Source organism: Oncorhynchus masou, chromosome 12, assembly GCF_036934945.1.
Source record: "Oncorhynchus masou masou isolate Uvic2021 chromosome 12, UVic_Omas_1.1, whole genome shotgun sequence".
Taxonomy (NCBI): Eukaryota; Metazoa; Chordata; class Actinopteri; order Salmoniformes; family Salmonidae; genus Oncorhynchus; species Oncorhynchus masou.
The window spans coordinates 51,537,856-51,553,812 of record NC_088223.1 but is presented as its reverse complement, the minus strand read 5'-3'; the positions used below and the strand labels follow the sequence as shown (position 1 = coordinate 51,553,812).

Below are 15,957 nucleotides of genomic sequence, written 5' to 3'. Positions count from 1 at the left end.
TTTGCACACTCTTGGCATTCTCTCAACCAGCTTCACCTGGAATGCTTTTTCAACAGTCTTGCAGGAGTTCCCACATATGCTGAGCACTTGTTGGCTGCTTTTCCTTCACTCTGCGGGCCAACTCATACCAAACAATCTCAATTGGGTTGAGGTCAGGTGATTGTGGAGGCCAGGTCATCTGATGTAGCACTCCATCACTCTCCTTCTGGGTCAAATAGCCCTTACACAGCCTGGAGGTGGGTTGGGTCATTGTCCTGTTGAAAAACAAATGATAGTCCCACTAAGCGCAAACCAGATGGGATGGCGTATAGCTGCAGAATGCTGTGGTAGTCATGCTGGTTAAGTGTGCCTTGAATTCTAAATAAATCACTGACAGTCTCACCAGCAAAGCAAACCCACACCATCACACCTCCTCCTCCATGCTTCACGGTGGAAACCACACATGCGAAGATCATCCGTTCACCTACTCTGCGTCTCACAAGGACACAGCAGTTGGACTCATCAGACCAAAGGACAGATTGGCACCGGTCTAATATCCATTGCTCGTGTTTCTTGGCCTAAGAAAGTATGTTCTTCTTCTTGGTGTCCTTTCGTAGTGGTTTCTTTGCAACAATTTGACCATAAAGGCCTGACTCACACAGTCTCCCCTGAACAGTTGATGTTGAGATGTGTCATACTTGAACTCCGTGAAGCATTCATTTGGGCTGCAATTTCTGAGGCACTCTAATGAACCTATCCTCTGTAGCAGAGGTAACTCTGAATCTTCCTTTGCTGTGGCGGTCCTCATGAGAGCCAGTTTCGTCATAGTGCATTTGCAAAAACCAAGCACTGTTAGAAACTTTCAAAGTTCTTAATTTTCCCAATTGACTGACCTTCATGCCTTAAAGTATTGCTGGACTGTCATTTCTCTTTGCTTATTTTAGCTGTTCTTGCCAAAATAATTGCTTCCTGTAGCACTAATTCCAAAAGGTTTCGGGACACTGTAAAGTCATGGAGAATAAGAGCACCTCCTCCCAGCTGCCCACTGCACAGAGGATAGGAAACACTGTCACCACCAATAAATCTACGATAATCGATCATTTCAATAAGCATTTTTCTATGGCTGGCCATGCTTTCCACCAGGATACCCCTACCCTGGCCAACATCTCAGCACCCCCTGCAGCAACTTGCCCAAGCCCGCTTCTCCGTCACCCAAATCCAGACAGCTGATGTTTTGAAAGAGCTGCAAAATCTGGGTCCCTTACAAATCAGCTGGGCGAGACAATCTGGACCCTCTCTTTCTAAAATGATCCGCTGCCATTGTTGCAACCCCTATTACTAGCTTATTCAACCTCTCTTTCGTATCGTCTGATATCCCCAAAGATTGGAAAGCTGCCGCGGTCACCCCCCTCTTCAATGGGGGAGACACTCTAGACCTAAACTGTTATAGACCTATATCCATCCTGCACTGCCTTTCTAAAATCTTCGAAAGCAAAGTTAACAGATCACCGACCATTTCCGAATCCCACCGTTCCTTCTCCGCTATGCAATCTGGTTTCCGAGCTGGTCATGGGTGCACCTCAGCCACGCTTAAGGTCCTAAAAGATATCATAACTGCCATCGATAAAATATAGTACTGTGCAGCTGTATTCGTCGACTTGGCCAAGGCTTTCGACTCTGTCAATCACCACATTCAAATCGAATGTATTTATATAGCCCTTCGTACATCAGATGATATCTCAAAGTGCTGTACAGAAACCCAGCCTAAAACCCCAAACAGCAAGCAATGCAGGGGTTGAAGCACGTTGGCTTGAAAAAACTCCCTAGAAAGGCCGAAACCTAGAGAGGAACCAGGCTATGAGGGGTGGCCAGTCCTCTTCTGGCTGTGCCAGGTGGAGATTATAACAGAACATGGCCAAGATGTTCAAATGTTCATAAATGACCAGCATGGTCAAATAATAGGTCTGGGACAGGTAGCACGTCCGGTAAACAGGTCAGGATTACATAGCCGCTGTCAGAACAATTGAAACTGGAGCAGCAGCACGGCCAGGTAGACTGGGGACAGCAAGGAGTCATCATGCCAGGTAGTCCTGAGGCATGGTCCTAGGGCTCAGGTCCTCCGAGAGAGAAAGAGAGAATGAGAGAGAGCATACTTAAATTCACACAGGACACCGGATAAGACAGAAGTACTCCAGATATAACAAACTGACCCTAGCCCAAAGACAAACTACTGCAGCATAAATACTGGAGGCTGAGACAGGAGGGGTCAGGAGACACTGTGGCCCCATCCGATGATACCCCCGGACAGGGCCAAACAGGAAGGATATAACCCCACCCACTTTGCCAAAGCACAGCCCCCACACCACAAGAGGGATATCTTCAACCACCAACTTACCATCCTGAGACAAGGCCGAGTATAGCCCAAAAAGATCTGCCACGGCACAACCCAAGGGGGGTCGCCAACCCAGACAGGAAGATCACATCAGTGACTCAACCCACTCAAGTGATGCACCCCTCCTAGGAACAGCATGGAAGAGCACCAGTAAGCCAGTGTCTCAGCCCCTGTAACAGGGTTAGAGGCAGAGAATCCCAGTGGAAAGAGGGGAACCGGCCAGGCAGACAGCAAGGGCGGTTCGTTGCTCCAGAGCCTAAAGGTAAAATTTTAAAAAAATGGAGAGAATACCAAGTATTTATAATGCTGTCAAGGCAAAGGGTGGCTACTTTGAGAAATCTCAAATATATTTTGGATTTAACTTTTTTTGATTAGTACATGATTCCATGTGTGTTATTTCAGTTGATGTCGTCACTATTATTTCACAATGCAAAAAATAAAAAGTAAATAGAAACCCTTGTATAGGTAGGTGTCAACTTGACTGGTACTAATATATACACACTTATTAAATTTAACTATATACACATACAGAATGTATCCCTTGCTCTTAAAGAAAAAATGCATATGCCATTTAGCAGACTTATCAGAAGCAACATGTATGCATGCATTTTTGTATGGGTGGTCCCAGCGGAAATCAAACCAACAATCACGCCATTGTAAGCACTGTGCTCTACCAACTGAGCCAGGGGACCACATATTCACACAAAGCCCAAAACAAGTTAATTAGTTTAAGTTTATTTGTGTTGATAGACTATACAAAGACAATGATAGCGCACATACACATCCTGGGGAGGGGGGAGGGGGTGGGACCAGGACAGATCCATGTGTAGTGCCCCACTGTTTTGTAGTCTTGACCATTATTCACTGTAACAGTTGACCACCAAGTCTCCCAAAAGAGGCATTTCCTATTCTTGCTTGAAGCAGTTATAGTTTGAGTACTGGTACGTTAGGTACAAAACACAGTCGGCAATAAATATGAGGCTGATTAGAAGAAAACAAATATTTTATGAACTAGAGAGCATTATGATTTAGAAGGAGAGTGTCTACAAAAATGGTGTATGACTGACACAGTGAAGGCATGAAGTCAGCAGTATTAAATCCTCTCTGAAGCATCACAGCACAATGTACAGACTCAGCCTTTGTTCATGTGGATCTGCGGTGTTTTTGCTCGGCTACGAGTGTGACACAGCCTAGAGACATCTTCCAAACAAGATCCCACAGGCACAGGTTTGATTTGGCAAGATAAATAAAAAAACGTTATCATCCCAACCTAAAGCTCTTTATTTAATCTTATATATTTGGATAGGGAAGAAAACACTAATCAAATAGGAATACTTATGCCAGTAATGTTAAGTACAATTGGTCCATGTGACCAGTCTCAGAACAACATTTGGAGTAGGATAATGAAAGGCTCTTCTTACTTCTCTGCTGTGTTTGAAGTGGCCTTTCAACAGGAAAGACAAGAGCCAATCGTGTGGCATGAGCACTGCAAGTAGCAATGACGCCGAGTTAGTCAATGAGGTATGACACCAGTCAGGCACTCTTTTTGGGTGTGGAGTGTTTGGATTAGGGCTCTGGCAGAGGGTCAATGGAAAATAAATGGGTGGCATAAGTTGTTCTTGGCACGGGATGAGGATGTGTGTGTGTGGTGGTGGGAAGGGGTAGGCAAAGAAGATTAGAGTCCATGAAGGCCATTGGCTGAGATGAGGAATGTGAAAAGATAAGTGCATTGATGGAGCATAGGGGGAGGGCATAGGTGACAAAGGGGTGGGGCACAAGAGCCTTTAGCTGGTCGACGTCAGCTTGGTCCATGGGGTGGCGCCACGCACTTCAAAGGGCTGATCATTGGCAAAGATGTGGCTACACAGGTCATCCAGAGGGGGCTCGGGGTCTGTGGTGGCAAATTGTGCAGCATCTTCAATCTCCTTCCTCACCGCAATATCAATCTCCTGCACACATACGGAACAAGTGAAGTTTGGTCATTACATCCTCCAAGACATGCTTTTATCAGCTGTAACTATTTACAATGCGTTCCAATCAGGCATTTTTCAAACTTAGTCAAAGATCTGAATCTTTGACTATGTATATACTGCGTCAAATGGCCAGTATATCAGTGAATATTTGAGAATCACCTTGAGCTCCTCTATGCTAGCCATGTTGTTGCTGAGCATACGGTCCTTCAGCATGGAGATGGGGTCACTCTTACTACGGACCTCCTGGATCTCCTCACGTGTGCGGTAGCTGAGGAAAGAGCGGGGTAGGGGTATGCAGTGTCACTATGGCAGCTAAGATAATGCAGGGAGGAGGCTACTGGGGGACAGAGTGCAGGGGCAGCAATAAATTAGAGCACTGAAAGACTAGATGTTAAATCCCTGGTAGGGCAGCACGAGGTTCTCCAGCCAATTGGTTCCAGATTTTTATGCAAATATTTGGAAAGAAAAAATATATATATTTGGCTTAATCAATATGCACATTTTCCCACGAGTTGTTTCCATCAAACTGATTTGTTGTGAAGAAAAGGCTGTGTGTAATGACGTGCACATAAAGCATTTTTGCGGCTATGTTCCCAAAAAAGGCCATGGCTGCGGATCTGTATGTAACCCCCCCAGTTCTACCTCCCTCACAGTAACATATCACTGAAATCACTGAGCCTCATCTCCCTCACTAACTTTAAGCATCAGCTGTCAGAGCAGCTTACCGATCATTGCACCTGTACACAGCCCATCTGTAAACAGTCCACCCAACTACCTCATCCCATGTTATTTCTTTTTTTGCTCCTTAACACCCCAGTATCTCTACTTGCACATTCATCTTCTGCACATCTATCACTCCAGTGTTTAATTGCTAAATTGTAATTATTTCACCACTATGGCCTATTTGCTTTCTCCCTAATCTTAATATAGTTGCACACACCGGAATACAGATTTTTATATTGTGTTTTTGACTACGTTTATGTGTAACTGTTGTTTTTGTCACACTGCTTTGTTTTCTTGGCCAGGTCGCCGTTGTAAATGAGAACTTGTTCTCAACTGGCATACCTGGTTACATAAAGGTTAAATTAAAAAAACATACTATGCCAGACACTCAAATGTCCAGATGATCAAATACTTGCCCATGTTCGCTAGATAGCTGGTCAGTCTAACTTATCTAAATCTTATCATGGGCAGATTACGTGGCACGTGGGCTTGATCCCCAATTGATTTTGTTGAGTCACTCCGGCATCATATGAACACACACAAGACATGACAAAATGTGTAGAATTGCAGTAAATTAGCTTTAAAATGGCAAATCTCTCTCCACCAACAAGAGGGGTCTGAACAGATCCCACCATGTCGAACAAACAAATTGTCGACATTTATGAATTTTAACCGACACTTCGTGTTTCCATTAGCCCTGTCGTGGCTGTTTCTATGCGCCAGTTAAATCATCCGCATTAAATAGTTGGATGGAAACCTGTTTACTGATGAAGGGGAGGAGACTGGTTAAAGAAGGCTTTTTAAGCCTCAAAACAAGTGGGACATGGATTGTGTATGTGTGCCATTCAGAGGGTGAACGGGCAAGTCTAAATATAAGTGCCTTTGAACGGAGTATGGTAGCAAGTGCCAGGCGCACCAGTTTGTGTCAAGAACTGCAATGCTGCTGGGTTTTTCACACTCAACAGTTTCCCAAGAGTATACAAAATGGTCCACCACCCAAAGGACATCCAGCCAACTTCGCACTGTGGGAAGCACTTGAGTCATTGGTATACTCAGTGTAGCTGTGAACTTTTACCTGACGCCAGGATCGCTCATGCTGTGTCCATGGTAACGGTAGGTCTGGAGCTCCATGAGGATAGGGCCCTGAACACAGGTGGAGCAGAGAAACAGACTTAAACACACAAACCTGTACACAGTACACACAGACAAAATTAACAACCCTACATACTATAAGTTTTATGCTCACTTTTCCAGATCGGCAGTGATCAGCTGCAAACTTGGTGGCCTCTCTAACACACAGGACATCCATCCCATCCACCTGGATGCAGATACATTGCGTGAGTTTAAGAATGACATTTTTTATGTTGTACAGAAGGGTGAATGTATTAGTTAGCGGTCTACCCTGAGGCCAGGAATGTAGTCTCCTCTCTTGTAGTATTCGGTGCTGGCAGAAGAGCGCTCTACTGATGTGCCCATGCCATATTGGTTGTTCTCACAGATGAAGATGATGGGCAACTTCCAAAGAGACGACATGTTATAGGTCTCAAATATCTGACCCTGTGGATTAATACAAATTCAGTCAACAGTTGGGCTCAAATCTAAACTTGAAGTGATTGTCCTTCATATGTTCCATGCATGCAGGTTTCAAGAAGCATGTCAAACCTGGTTGGCTGCTCCATCACCATAGAGACTGACACACAGCTGGTCATTGCCCAGGTACTTACAGGCCAGGGCTACACCGGCTCCCAGCGGTACCTGAGGGGAGATTAGGCAGGTGCTATATTTGAGAAGGAGAACCCACCATCTTTGAATGGGATATACATCTTAGACAAATTATGAGGTTTAAAAAGGAAATCAAAAAGGGATTCTTTCAAATCTAAGTAAATGAATAACGCTAGGCCTTTGAATTACCTGAGCTCCCACAATGCCATTGCCTCCATAGAAGTTTTTAGTGTACATGTGCATAGAGCCTCCTTTTCCCTTAGCAATGCCTCCTCTACGACCTTAGTGAGACAGCAAGAGAAGAAAATAGGAAATGAGGGAAGAAAACAAATGAGTGAAAGGTGTTTGAATGGTTTGGAAGACAAAATCAGAGGTGCAAAGTACAATGATTAGCTCTTGGTGCTAAGCGATTATTTATTTAACTGCCCAAGTCAGTTAAGAACAAATTCTTATTTACAATGACAGCCTACCAACGGCCAAACCCAGATGACGCTTGGTCAATTGTGCGCCGCACTATGGGACTCCCAAGCATGGGCGGATGTGATTCAGCCTGTAATCGAACCAAGGACTGTAGTGACATCTCTTGCACTGAGATGCAGTGCCTTAGACCGATGCACCACTCAGGAGCCCAAATTATATTTTTTGGGGGGGTTATTAAACAAATAATTGACCGACAGTTTCAATTACTTTAATTCCATTTAGTTATTGGGGGTGAGCCCAATGTTCTGTTTCTCTAGAGAGAAATCAAATCAGTCACGAGAGAAATTAAGTAAAGAACTAAGTGGGACGCTGGGCTGAAGGGAGTTGTAGTTTTTATGAAGCAAATATTAAACCTCGTTCAGCACAGAACCTTGGTAATTAACGACACTGACCATAATCCATTGAGCCTGTTCTTTTCCGACTCGGACACAGATTGATACACTTTTACGCCTCCTATGTTAGATTAGATACACACAGATAGCATACGCCACTACAGGAGAGAGTAATGTACACAACGAGTGATAGAAAGTTTTAAAGTATGCTTATCTACTTTGAAGAACTATTAAAATTATTTAATCAGAAAACATACTTAGGGAAGGCTAGCCTAGCTAAATAGGATGACTAAAGACAGCATAGTATGGGGAGAACACAGAATGTTAAATGGTTGTCTGGCTGGCTGTTACTGTCTGAGCAGATGAGATGACTTAGGAATGAAAAATGATGAAGTCATAAAACCAAGTAATATACACAAGTGAAATATTTTATTATTTAATAGTAATTTCCTCCTCCCCCTATATGGACCTGACAAAGACGATGGAATGTTTTTGCAATTGAATGTTCATCATTTATAGCTTTGGCATTTCCATAAAAATAATAAAAATCGCTAATCATTGTTTAATAATGCATTTAATGTAAATGTTTGAAAAATATACACTGCTCAAAAATAACACTTAAACAACAATGTAACTCCAAGTCAATCACACTTCTGTGAAATCAAACTGTCCACTTAGGAAGTAACTGATTGACAATAAATGTCACATGCTGTTGTGCAAATGGAATAGAAAACAGGTGGAAATAGGGAATTAGCAAGACACCCCCAATAAAGGAGTGGTTCTACAGGTGGTGACCACAGACCACTTCTCAGTTCCTATGTTTCCTGGCTGATGTTTGTCACTTTTGAATGCTGGCGGTGCTTTCTCTCTAGCGGGAGCATGACACGGAGTCTACAACCCACACAAGTGGATCAGGTAGTGCAGCTCATCCAGGATGGTACATCAATGCGAGCTGTGGCAAGAAGGTTTGCGGTGTCTGTCAGCGTAGTGTCCAGAGCATGGAGGCGCTACCATGAGACAGGCCAGTACATCAGGAGACGTGGAGGAGGCCGTAGGAGGGCAACAACCCAGCAGCAGGACCGCTACCTCTGCCTTTGTGCAAGGAGGAGCACTGCCAGAGCCAGGCAAAATGACCTCCAGCAGGCCACAAATGTGCATGTGTCTGCTCAAACGGTCAGAAACAGCCTCCATGAGGGTGGTATGAGGGCCCGACGTCCACAGGTGGGGGTTGTGCTTACAGCCCAACACCGTGCAGGACGTTTGGCATTTGCCAGAGAACACCAAGATTGGCAAATTCGCCACTGGCGCTCTGTGCTCTTCACAGATGAAAGCAGGTTCACACTGAGCATGTGACAGATGTTACAGTCTGGAGACGCCGTGGAGAACGTTCCGCTGCCTGCAACATCCTCCTGCATGACCGGTTTTGCGGTGGGTGCGTCATGGTGTGGGGTGGCATTTCTTTGGGGGGCCGCACAGCCTTCCATGTGCTCGCCAGAGGTAGCCTGACTGCCATTAGGTACCGAGATGAGATCCTCAGACCCCTTGTGAGACCATATGCTGGTGCGGTTGGCCCTGGGTTCCTCCTAATGCAAGACAATGCTAGACCTCATGTGGCTGGAGTGTGTCAGCAGTTCCTGCAAGAAGAAGGCATTGATGCTATGGACTGGCCCACCCGTTCCCTAGACCTGAATCCAATTGAGCACATCTGGGACATCATGTCTCGCTCCATCCACCAACGCCACGTTGCACCACAGGCTGTCCAGGAGTTGGCAGATGCTTTAGTCCAGGTCTGGGAGGAGATCCCTCAGGAGACCATCCGCCACCTCATCAGGAGCATGCCCAGGCGTTGTAGGGAGGTCATACAGGCACGTGGAGGCCACACACACTACTGAGCCTCATTTCGACTTGTTTTAAGGACATTACATCAAAGTTGGATCAGCCTGTAGTGTGGTTTTCCACTTTGATTTTGAGTGTGACTTCAAATCCAGACCTCCATGGGTTGATAAATTTGATTTCCATTGATAATTTGTGTGATTTTGTTGTCAAGCAAATTCAACTATGTAAAGAAATAAGTATTTAATAAGAATATTTCATTCAGAACTAGGATGTTTTATTTTAGTGTTCCCTTTATTTTTTTGAGCAATATGTATGTATGTATATTGAAACCCGTTACTCCCTAATAATCGAACAGACCTCAAAAAGCAGTAATTGTTCAGCACTATTAGTTATCTATTGGACTGAGTCAAGTCCACTCACCAGTGAGCTCAGCCATGATCTCCCTGACGGTCCCGCCCCTGGTGAGGGTGTAGCCATGGGCGCGGTATGCAGTAATCAGGTGATCTGACAGGGTGATACCCCCCTCAATGCCAACCGCACAGGCTTCCTATCATAGAATAACAAACAGAATCTCTGAGCGTTTATATTTGAATGAAGTACGTCTGCGTGTTCATGCGAGACTGTATGTTTGCTTATACAATACATGAGTGATTGTGTGCACTCTGACCTGGCCATCATACAGGTGACAAAAGCCTCTGATGATCTTCTGCTTGTACAGCTGATCTGCCTTCAGCTCCATGCGTCGTATTGTCTGCATGGTGCGGTAGTACTTCAGCCCCTCCTCCCGGGTCAGAGTGGCCGTCAGGGGTGGGCCTTCCTCCAGACGATGAAGGTCAACTTTCTATAGGAGGGAGCACAAAATGAGATCAAGGCGAAAAGTGAGTACAAATCAGCTAAAAAAAAATGCATTTTTATTTGTCTTACCTTTATGTCAAAGGTGGCCTCAGGAGTGAAATCAGCATATGAACGTGACGACGCCACCATGCTGGCAGCCTAAAATAAAAACAGAGGACATTGAGAGGTTTCACTCCACGTGTACCTTCTACCAGACGTCACAAATATACCTCGCAAGACCTGCAATTGGGCAAGTCAGGAGGACAGACCCAAACAGTGAGAAAGGGTAGAGTGAACAAACTTGAGACAAAACATAGCTAACTTCAGCGGTTGATCCACACACCACAACTAGTGTGGATAAACACTCCATTGTCACCGAGATCGCCAGTGAAAAGTCACTGTCTCAAACACTGAACCAATCAACTAACAAGAATGCCTCGTTGGCTGAAAACAGACATATCCAGAACACTGTATTCACCCTGGAAAAATCTAATGTGTGTTCAAATGTTAATGTTTAATGGAGAAAGAGAACATAGTGTTGTAGACCAAATATGAATAGAGTTCATTTTGGGGTGAGCAGGTTCGCACAGCCAGTCAATTCAAGCACACTAGGGAAACAGTGATCACCACACCATGTGCTTAGCCTTAGTGTGAGAAGACGGGTGGATCACTGCACCTGTGCATAAGGGCATGCAGTGTACTGTAAAAGCATGAGTAGTGGTGAGGGGAGAAGTGTAAGAGACAGGGGGGCTGCCAGTACTCACAGCAAGCTGTGGCTCTAGTAAAGGAGCGTCTTCAGTCAAGCTGAGGGCGATCTCAGGGCGTGAAAGCAACATTATGTCTGTATTCTGTCTCCTCTCTGCCAGCTGAGGCTCAGATATGGAAGTGTTGCTGTTTGTACTGATGTCAGGTTCGGGTGGGTTTAATTCCTGAGTCGGTTGGTCTGTGTTTGGAGGTTGTTCTGGTGATGATAGTTCTAGCGTTAGTTGGTCAATGTCCATTTCTGCTTGTGTTGAAGAGTGGGCTATGATAGGTGCATCAGAGGTTATTGGAGGCTCTGGTAAAGTTGATTCTGATACTTGAGAGGCCATCACAGCTGACAGTTCAGATGAGTTTGATTCTGGAATAAATGGGTTTGTACTCACGAAGGGTTCGGATAAAGTTAATTCTAAAACAGTCAAGGTGGTATCTGCCTTGAAGGGTTCTGCTTCTGAAACTGTCAGGCCAGTTTCTAAGAGTTCTGGCGAGTTTAGATTTGGTTGCTCTGATACGGATAACTCTGAGATTGATGGGTCCATATTGATCACATGGTGAAGTGATAGATCTGCAAATGGTTTGTCAATGTCAAATAACTCTTCAGGTTTACTGTTGAAGATAGGGAACGGATCGACTAGAGTGACTTCTAGGGGTTCTTCAGGTATTAGTCTGCTGGCAATTGTACGTTCTGTGGTCAGTACAGCACTGGGGTCTATTTCAGTAAATGTTTGATCAGTCTTTGGTCTTTTGAAATTGTCTGCTAGAGGACTGTGTGAGATGGAGTATAAATCTGTGTCTGGCTTGTAGGGTCGTAGTGCTGGATCTGGTGGAGAGGTTGTGTCAGCATACTGCCCCTGGACTGCCAGCAGCTGCAAAACAGCCCTGCGCATGGAGGACTGGGGAGAGAAGAGCCAGGCAGATAAGTCACTGCAGAGTCAACACCCACTGAGAGGTTTGAAAGCAGCAGCAGTTAACTCCTCCAGCTCAAACATCTCAAGGTATTTTGGTTGTTCTGAAGGTGTTGATCCAGTTTAATACAACAACAAAAAAAGCTATTCTCAACACAAAGTGCATCTGAGTTCTTTGTTTCATCAGGAATACAAGTGTTATTCCACATAACTACTGCACCAATTAAAGCCCTTTAAAAAGAAATAGGCTAGTTCTACACCACATTCTCTGCACTAAACTTACAAACCAAACAACTTTCCACTCACAACATAAAATAAACAGTACCTACCAATCAGACCACATTTGGCTTAGCCAAAGCATCTGTGCTAGCCAGTTGGCTCTGACACCACTCTGACACCACTATCCAATGTGAAATAAGTAGGTCTAGCTAGAAGCTATATGAGATAGGTCTGTGTGCATGTGAGAATGAATAGCTCAGAATTTTCAAAAATCAACAAGGCGAGGGATAAGAAGATAGTAAAGCATGATTTCTTAAAGAGAATTAAATAAACTGTTTTTCTAGTGGCGGGTTGGGTAAATACGATGTTGAAGGATGCTGGAAAGGGACAAAAGTATTCACAAACTAAAATCAGAGTTTAAGTATGGCACATACCATGTGAAAGAGAAATAAATCATTTAGATTAAAGCTGGAGTGCCAAACAGGCAGAGTCAGGCATAACAGGGATTGTATCACCCTTACACTTGAGTTAAACCACATCTTACCTCTGACACAACCTGGGCTCCCTATAAGGCAGCCATTAGGAGAGAGAACCAAAGGGGAAAAGGTGAGATAACAAGGGAAAGAGATCAATTAGAGGATCACGAGATTGTCAGACATGGAGACTACATTTCCAACAATTATGTGCCACATCAAATGTTTGACTTGTGTTATCTATGGTGGCCAAGCCAGCCAATCACACATGTTCAGTTCCCTGTGATTACCTTCAACACTGATCCTCTCTCATCATACCGACACTTCCGTCAGAAGCTTTTTCACATCATTAAGACCTTACCATTGGATATCTTGATTAATAGCTGACATTGTGGCACAGAAACAAAAACAACCAATGATGTGATATGAGACGCTCTCGCATCTAACGTTGGACTGCCTTTGATGAGGATGCTGCTGGAGGGAAGGCTTGTTAAAGGTCAAATCTTTTGACACGTTAACAGCTAGGTAAACGATTGGCTAGTTAGCTAACTAGATAAAGTACCGGTAACGTAGGCCTTTAATATGATTCGCTAGGATGGATCTTAGCTAGCAGGTTAACTTAACTACAGCTAGGCAACAGTCCTGTGTATCTAAAGCCAGGCAAGCTAACGTTACCCCGGTACGCGTACGAATTGGGGCCTTGCTGTCTAGCAAGGTCAGGACGGCAGCTGGTCGTTTAAGAAAAAGGCATGCGACCCTTTGTATCCTATACTAAAGTACTACACAGAAACAATACTTACATGTCTGCTTGCACTACCCCTCAGTACGTTGGAGATTATTGTCAGCATCTTTTGCATACTATCGTGCTGCCACCGACCTGCGGTCTCAGAACGTTTCTCCCCTCCTTTCTGCTGCCTGTCTTCTTCGATGAGGTTAAACGGCGATGGCATCCAATACAATGTTGCATTACCGCCACCTACTAGACTGGAGTATAACTCCCTTACACTTTGCTGGGAAAAAAATCTTCAAACTTTGGTCATTTCAATATGCTGTGTAGTGTTAGGGCGAAACCCAAAACGTGCACCAGTTGGGGTCCCGTGGAAACGCTGGGTTACATGCTGACCAGACCAGACCAGACACGTCGTGTGCGCCGCAAAATAAATTTAGAAACCCATGTAATTCAATTATTGCACCCACACTGCTCGCGCACGCCAACGAGCATCTGCAACGCCAAGGGATCAAATATAACTCATTCCTATTTCTGACGCAGATCGCGCTGCAAGTCCTGCCTCTCCCATCTCCTCATTGGTTTATAGAAGCAGGTACTGGTGTGCCATCTCCTCATTGATTATACCCACGTGGGTGATTTAAAAGACGAGCTGTTTTGCCGGTAGTCGTGGTCATACAATGAAAGTTTAGATGCGATCACAATATAAATTAAACGATGAAAAAGGCTGGAAGGAGGAGAGATGACTAGAAACGATTCGGGTGGCTGTTTTATGTGTGGATTAATTGTCGGAGTAGAGGTCCTTGTGCATTTCAGGTAAAATAACAACTCAATGTTTATATCACAGGACAAATTAGCTAGCAACAGCAAGCAAGCTAAATATGACAAATTAACGTTAGCTAGTAAGTGCAAGCTAACTAGGTAAATTACCATACATGTGTAATGCTTTTCGATCTGTCCCCAAATTAATGTAATTGGTTCAGAGTTTGTTTTGATATTTTTACCTGCGTGTCGTGATCGCGTTTTGGTGTGGGGGGGCAAAATAAATTTATGCACGATAGCGCAGGGTCAGGAGACACTGTGGCCCCATCCGAGGACACCCCCGGACAGGGCCAAACAGGAAGGATATAACCCCACCCACTTTGCCAAAGCACAGCCCCCCACACTCTTTGATGAAGAGTCTCTCCCTTCTCGTGTAAAGTTAGGATTTATGAGATACTCTGTAAGAGTTTTTGTACTCAAGCCCCCTTCAGTGTCATTAATGCAAAAGATTCGGGCATGTGTCAAGTGTATGCAGATGGGAAGAATATCGTATGCCAGCTGAGGTTATATGCAGCAATTTTGGTGGCAAACATGTGCCCAGATCGCTCTGTTAGGGTGAATGAGACAGAGATGGCAAGAATAAGGGCGGTCCAGCATGGCTAGCAGGAGGCACTGAGAAGAGCAGAAGGAGTGAGTGAATGTTCTCTTTCAATTATTAATTTTGACATCTCACTGGAATCTCCTAAGTAGCTCGAAGAACCAATCATCACAGGGGCCTGCTGAGGGGAGAATGACTCATTAGAAATGGACGGAGTGGCGCAATGGAATCAAACACCTGGAAACCGCGTGGTGTATTTGATACCATTCCACTTACTCTGCTCCAGTCATTACCACAAGCTTGTTTTCCCCAATTAAGGTGCCACCACCCTCCTGTTCCAATCATACACACCTGTCGGAGCAGACAGGTCGAGTGGCAAATGAGTCCCTCCCCTCATACTAAAGAGACGCCCGCCTGCTCTCTGATCATTCTCGCCTCTGTTCCTTCCAGAAGCGTTTAACTTGGCTCTTCTCAGCACGACTTGATCTGTTTTCCTGTTTAACTGTTCACAGGTGTGCCGTCAAGGTTATGCTGCAGAGCACAGCGTTATCACCTCTCGTCTTTTGAGTTGGGTGACTTTAGTGAAAGGAAATTATTATTTTTTTGCTTCGGGTAAGAATTTGTTTCACCACTTTTTCCCCCTTTGTATCCTTTTGTAGCTAGCGTCACACGGCTAGCTGAGGTGACTTGGCTAGCCTAGCTTCAAGGCTTAGCTAACCTGGCTGGCTCGCCGCAAGGCTAGCTATCCTACTGGCTAGCTTTTCTACCTGGAAGAGTAAAATTACTAGTTCACACTCGATAAGTTCAACCCACTGCCGGCATTGACTAGACCGACCATCCCAGCGTCATTGCTTATCGGTTAAGAGCCACGCTTCTGTTTGTCGCATGACCAACATAGCGCTAGCTTTCTTTCGCTAACTTTGTGCTACTTAAAACCTCTTGATACTCCCCATCCGGGATCGTGAATACAGCCTCAGGCTCATTAGCATAACGCAACGTTAACGATTTCTGAAAATCGCAAATAAAATGAAAATAATGCGCCTGCTCTCAAGCTTAGCCTTTTCTTAGCAACACTGTCATCTCAGATTTTCAAAATATGCTTTTGAACCATAGCAATTCACTAATTTGTGTAAGAGTATGCTAAGCTAGCTTAGCATTTTGAGTAGCATTTAGCACGCAAGATTTACACACAAACCAGATAACCAAATAAATAAAATAATTTACCTTTGAAGAGCTTCTGATG

At 44.6% G+C, this 15,957-nt stretch overlaps 2 protein-coding genes across 4 annotated transcripts in view; one reads left to right on the top strand and one right to left on the bottom strand.

The window, feature by feature from the left end:
- The window catches only part of LOC135550349 (palmitoyltransferase ZDHHC20-B-like), a 319,193-nt gene that overhangs the window by 236,716 nt on the left and 66,520 nt on the right, over positions 1–15,957 (top strand). The window lies entirely within an intron of this gene.
- Positions 3,087–13,592, bottom strand: LOC135550336 (pyruvate dehydrogenase E1 component subunit alpha, mitochondrial-like). 3 transcript variants are annotated; one of them, XM_064981023.1, is made up of 12 exons: positions 13,428–13,592; positions 12,699–12,719; positions 10,362–10,430; positions 10,105–10,278; positions 9,858–9,984; positions 6,979–7,070; positions 6,730–6,822; positions 6,469–6,624; positions 6,314–6,385; positions 6,143–6,210; positions 4,504–4,612; positions 3,087–4,320 (listed from the first exon to the last, which is right to left on the bottom strand). In XM_064981023.1, exons 1-12 carry the CDS (start codon positions 13,575–13,577, stop codon positions 4,156–4,158), a joined length of 1,296 nt encoding a protein of 431 aa, XP_064837095.1. In that variant the 5' UTR covers positions 13,578–13,592; the 3' UTR covers positions 3,087–4,155. The 3 variants fall into 3 exon arrangements, with proteins under 3 accessions (XP_064837095.1, XP_064837096.1, XP_064837094.1); XM_064981024.1 differs by lacking the exon at positions 12,699–12,719; XM_064981022.1 differs by lacking the exons at positions 12,699–12,719; positions 13,428–13,592 and adding an exon at positions 11,036–11,917.

Coding starts and splice junctions, on each gene's coding strand:
- LOC135550336 (XM_064981022.1), bottom strand. CDS start 11,917: ATGCGCAGGGCTGTTTTGCAGCTGCTGGCAGTCCAGGGGCAGTATGCT. Junction 7,071..9,857: donor GATCATGGCTGAGCTCACTG/GTGAGTGGACTT, acceptor TGTCTCACTAAG/GTCGTAGAGGAGGCATTGCT. Junction 6,386..6,468: donor ACTACATTCCTGGCCTCAGG/GTAGACCGCTAA, acceptor ATCTGCATCCAG/GTGGATGGGATGGATGTCCT.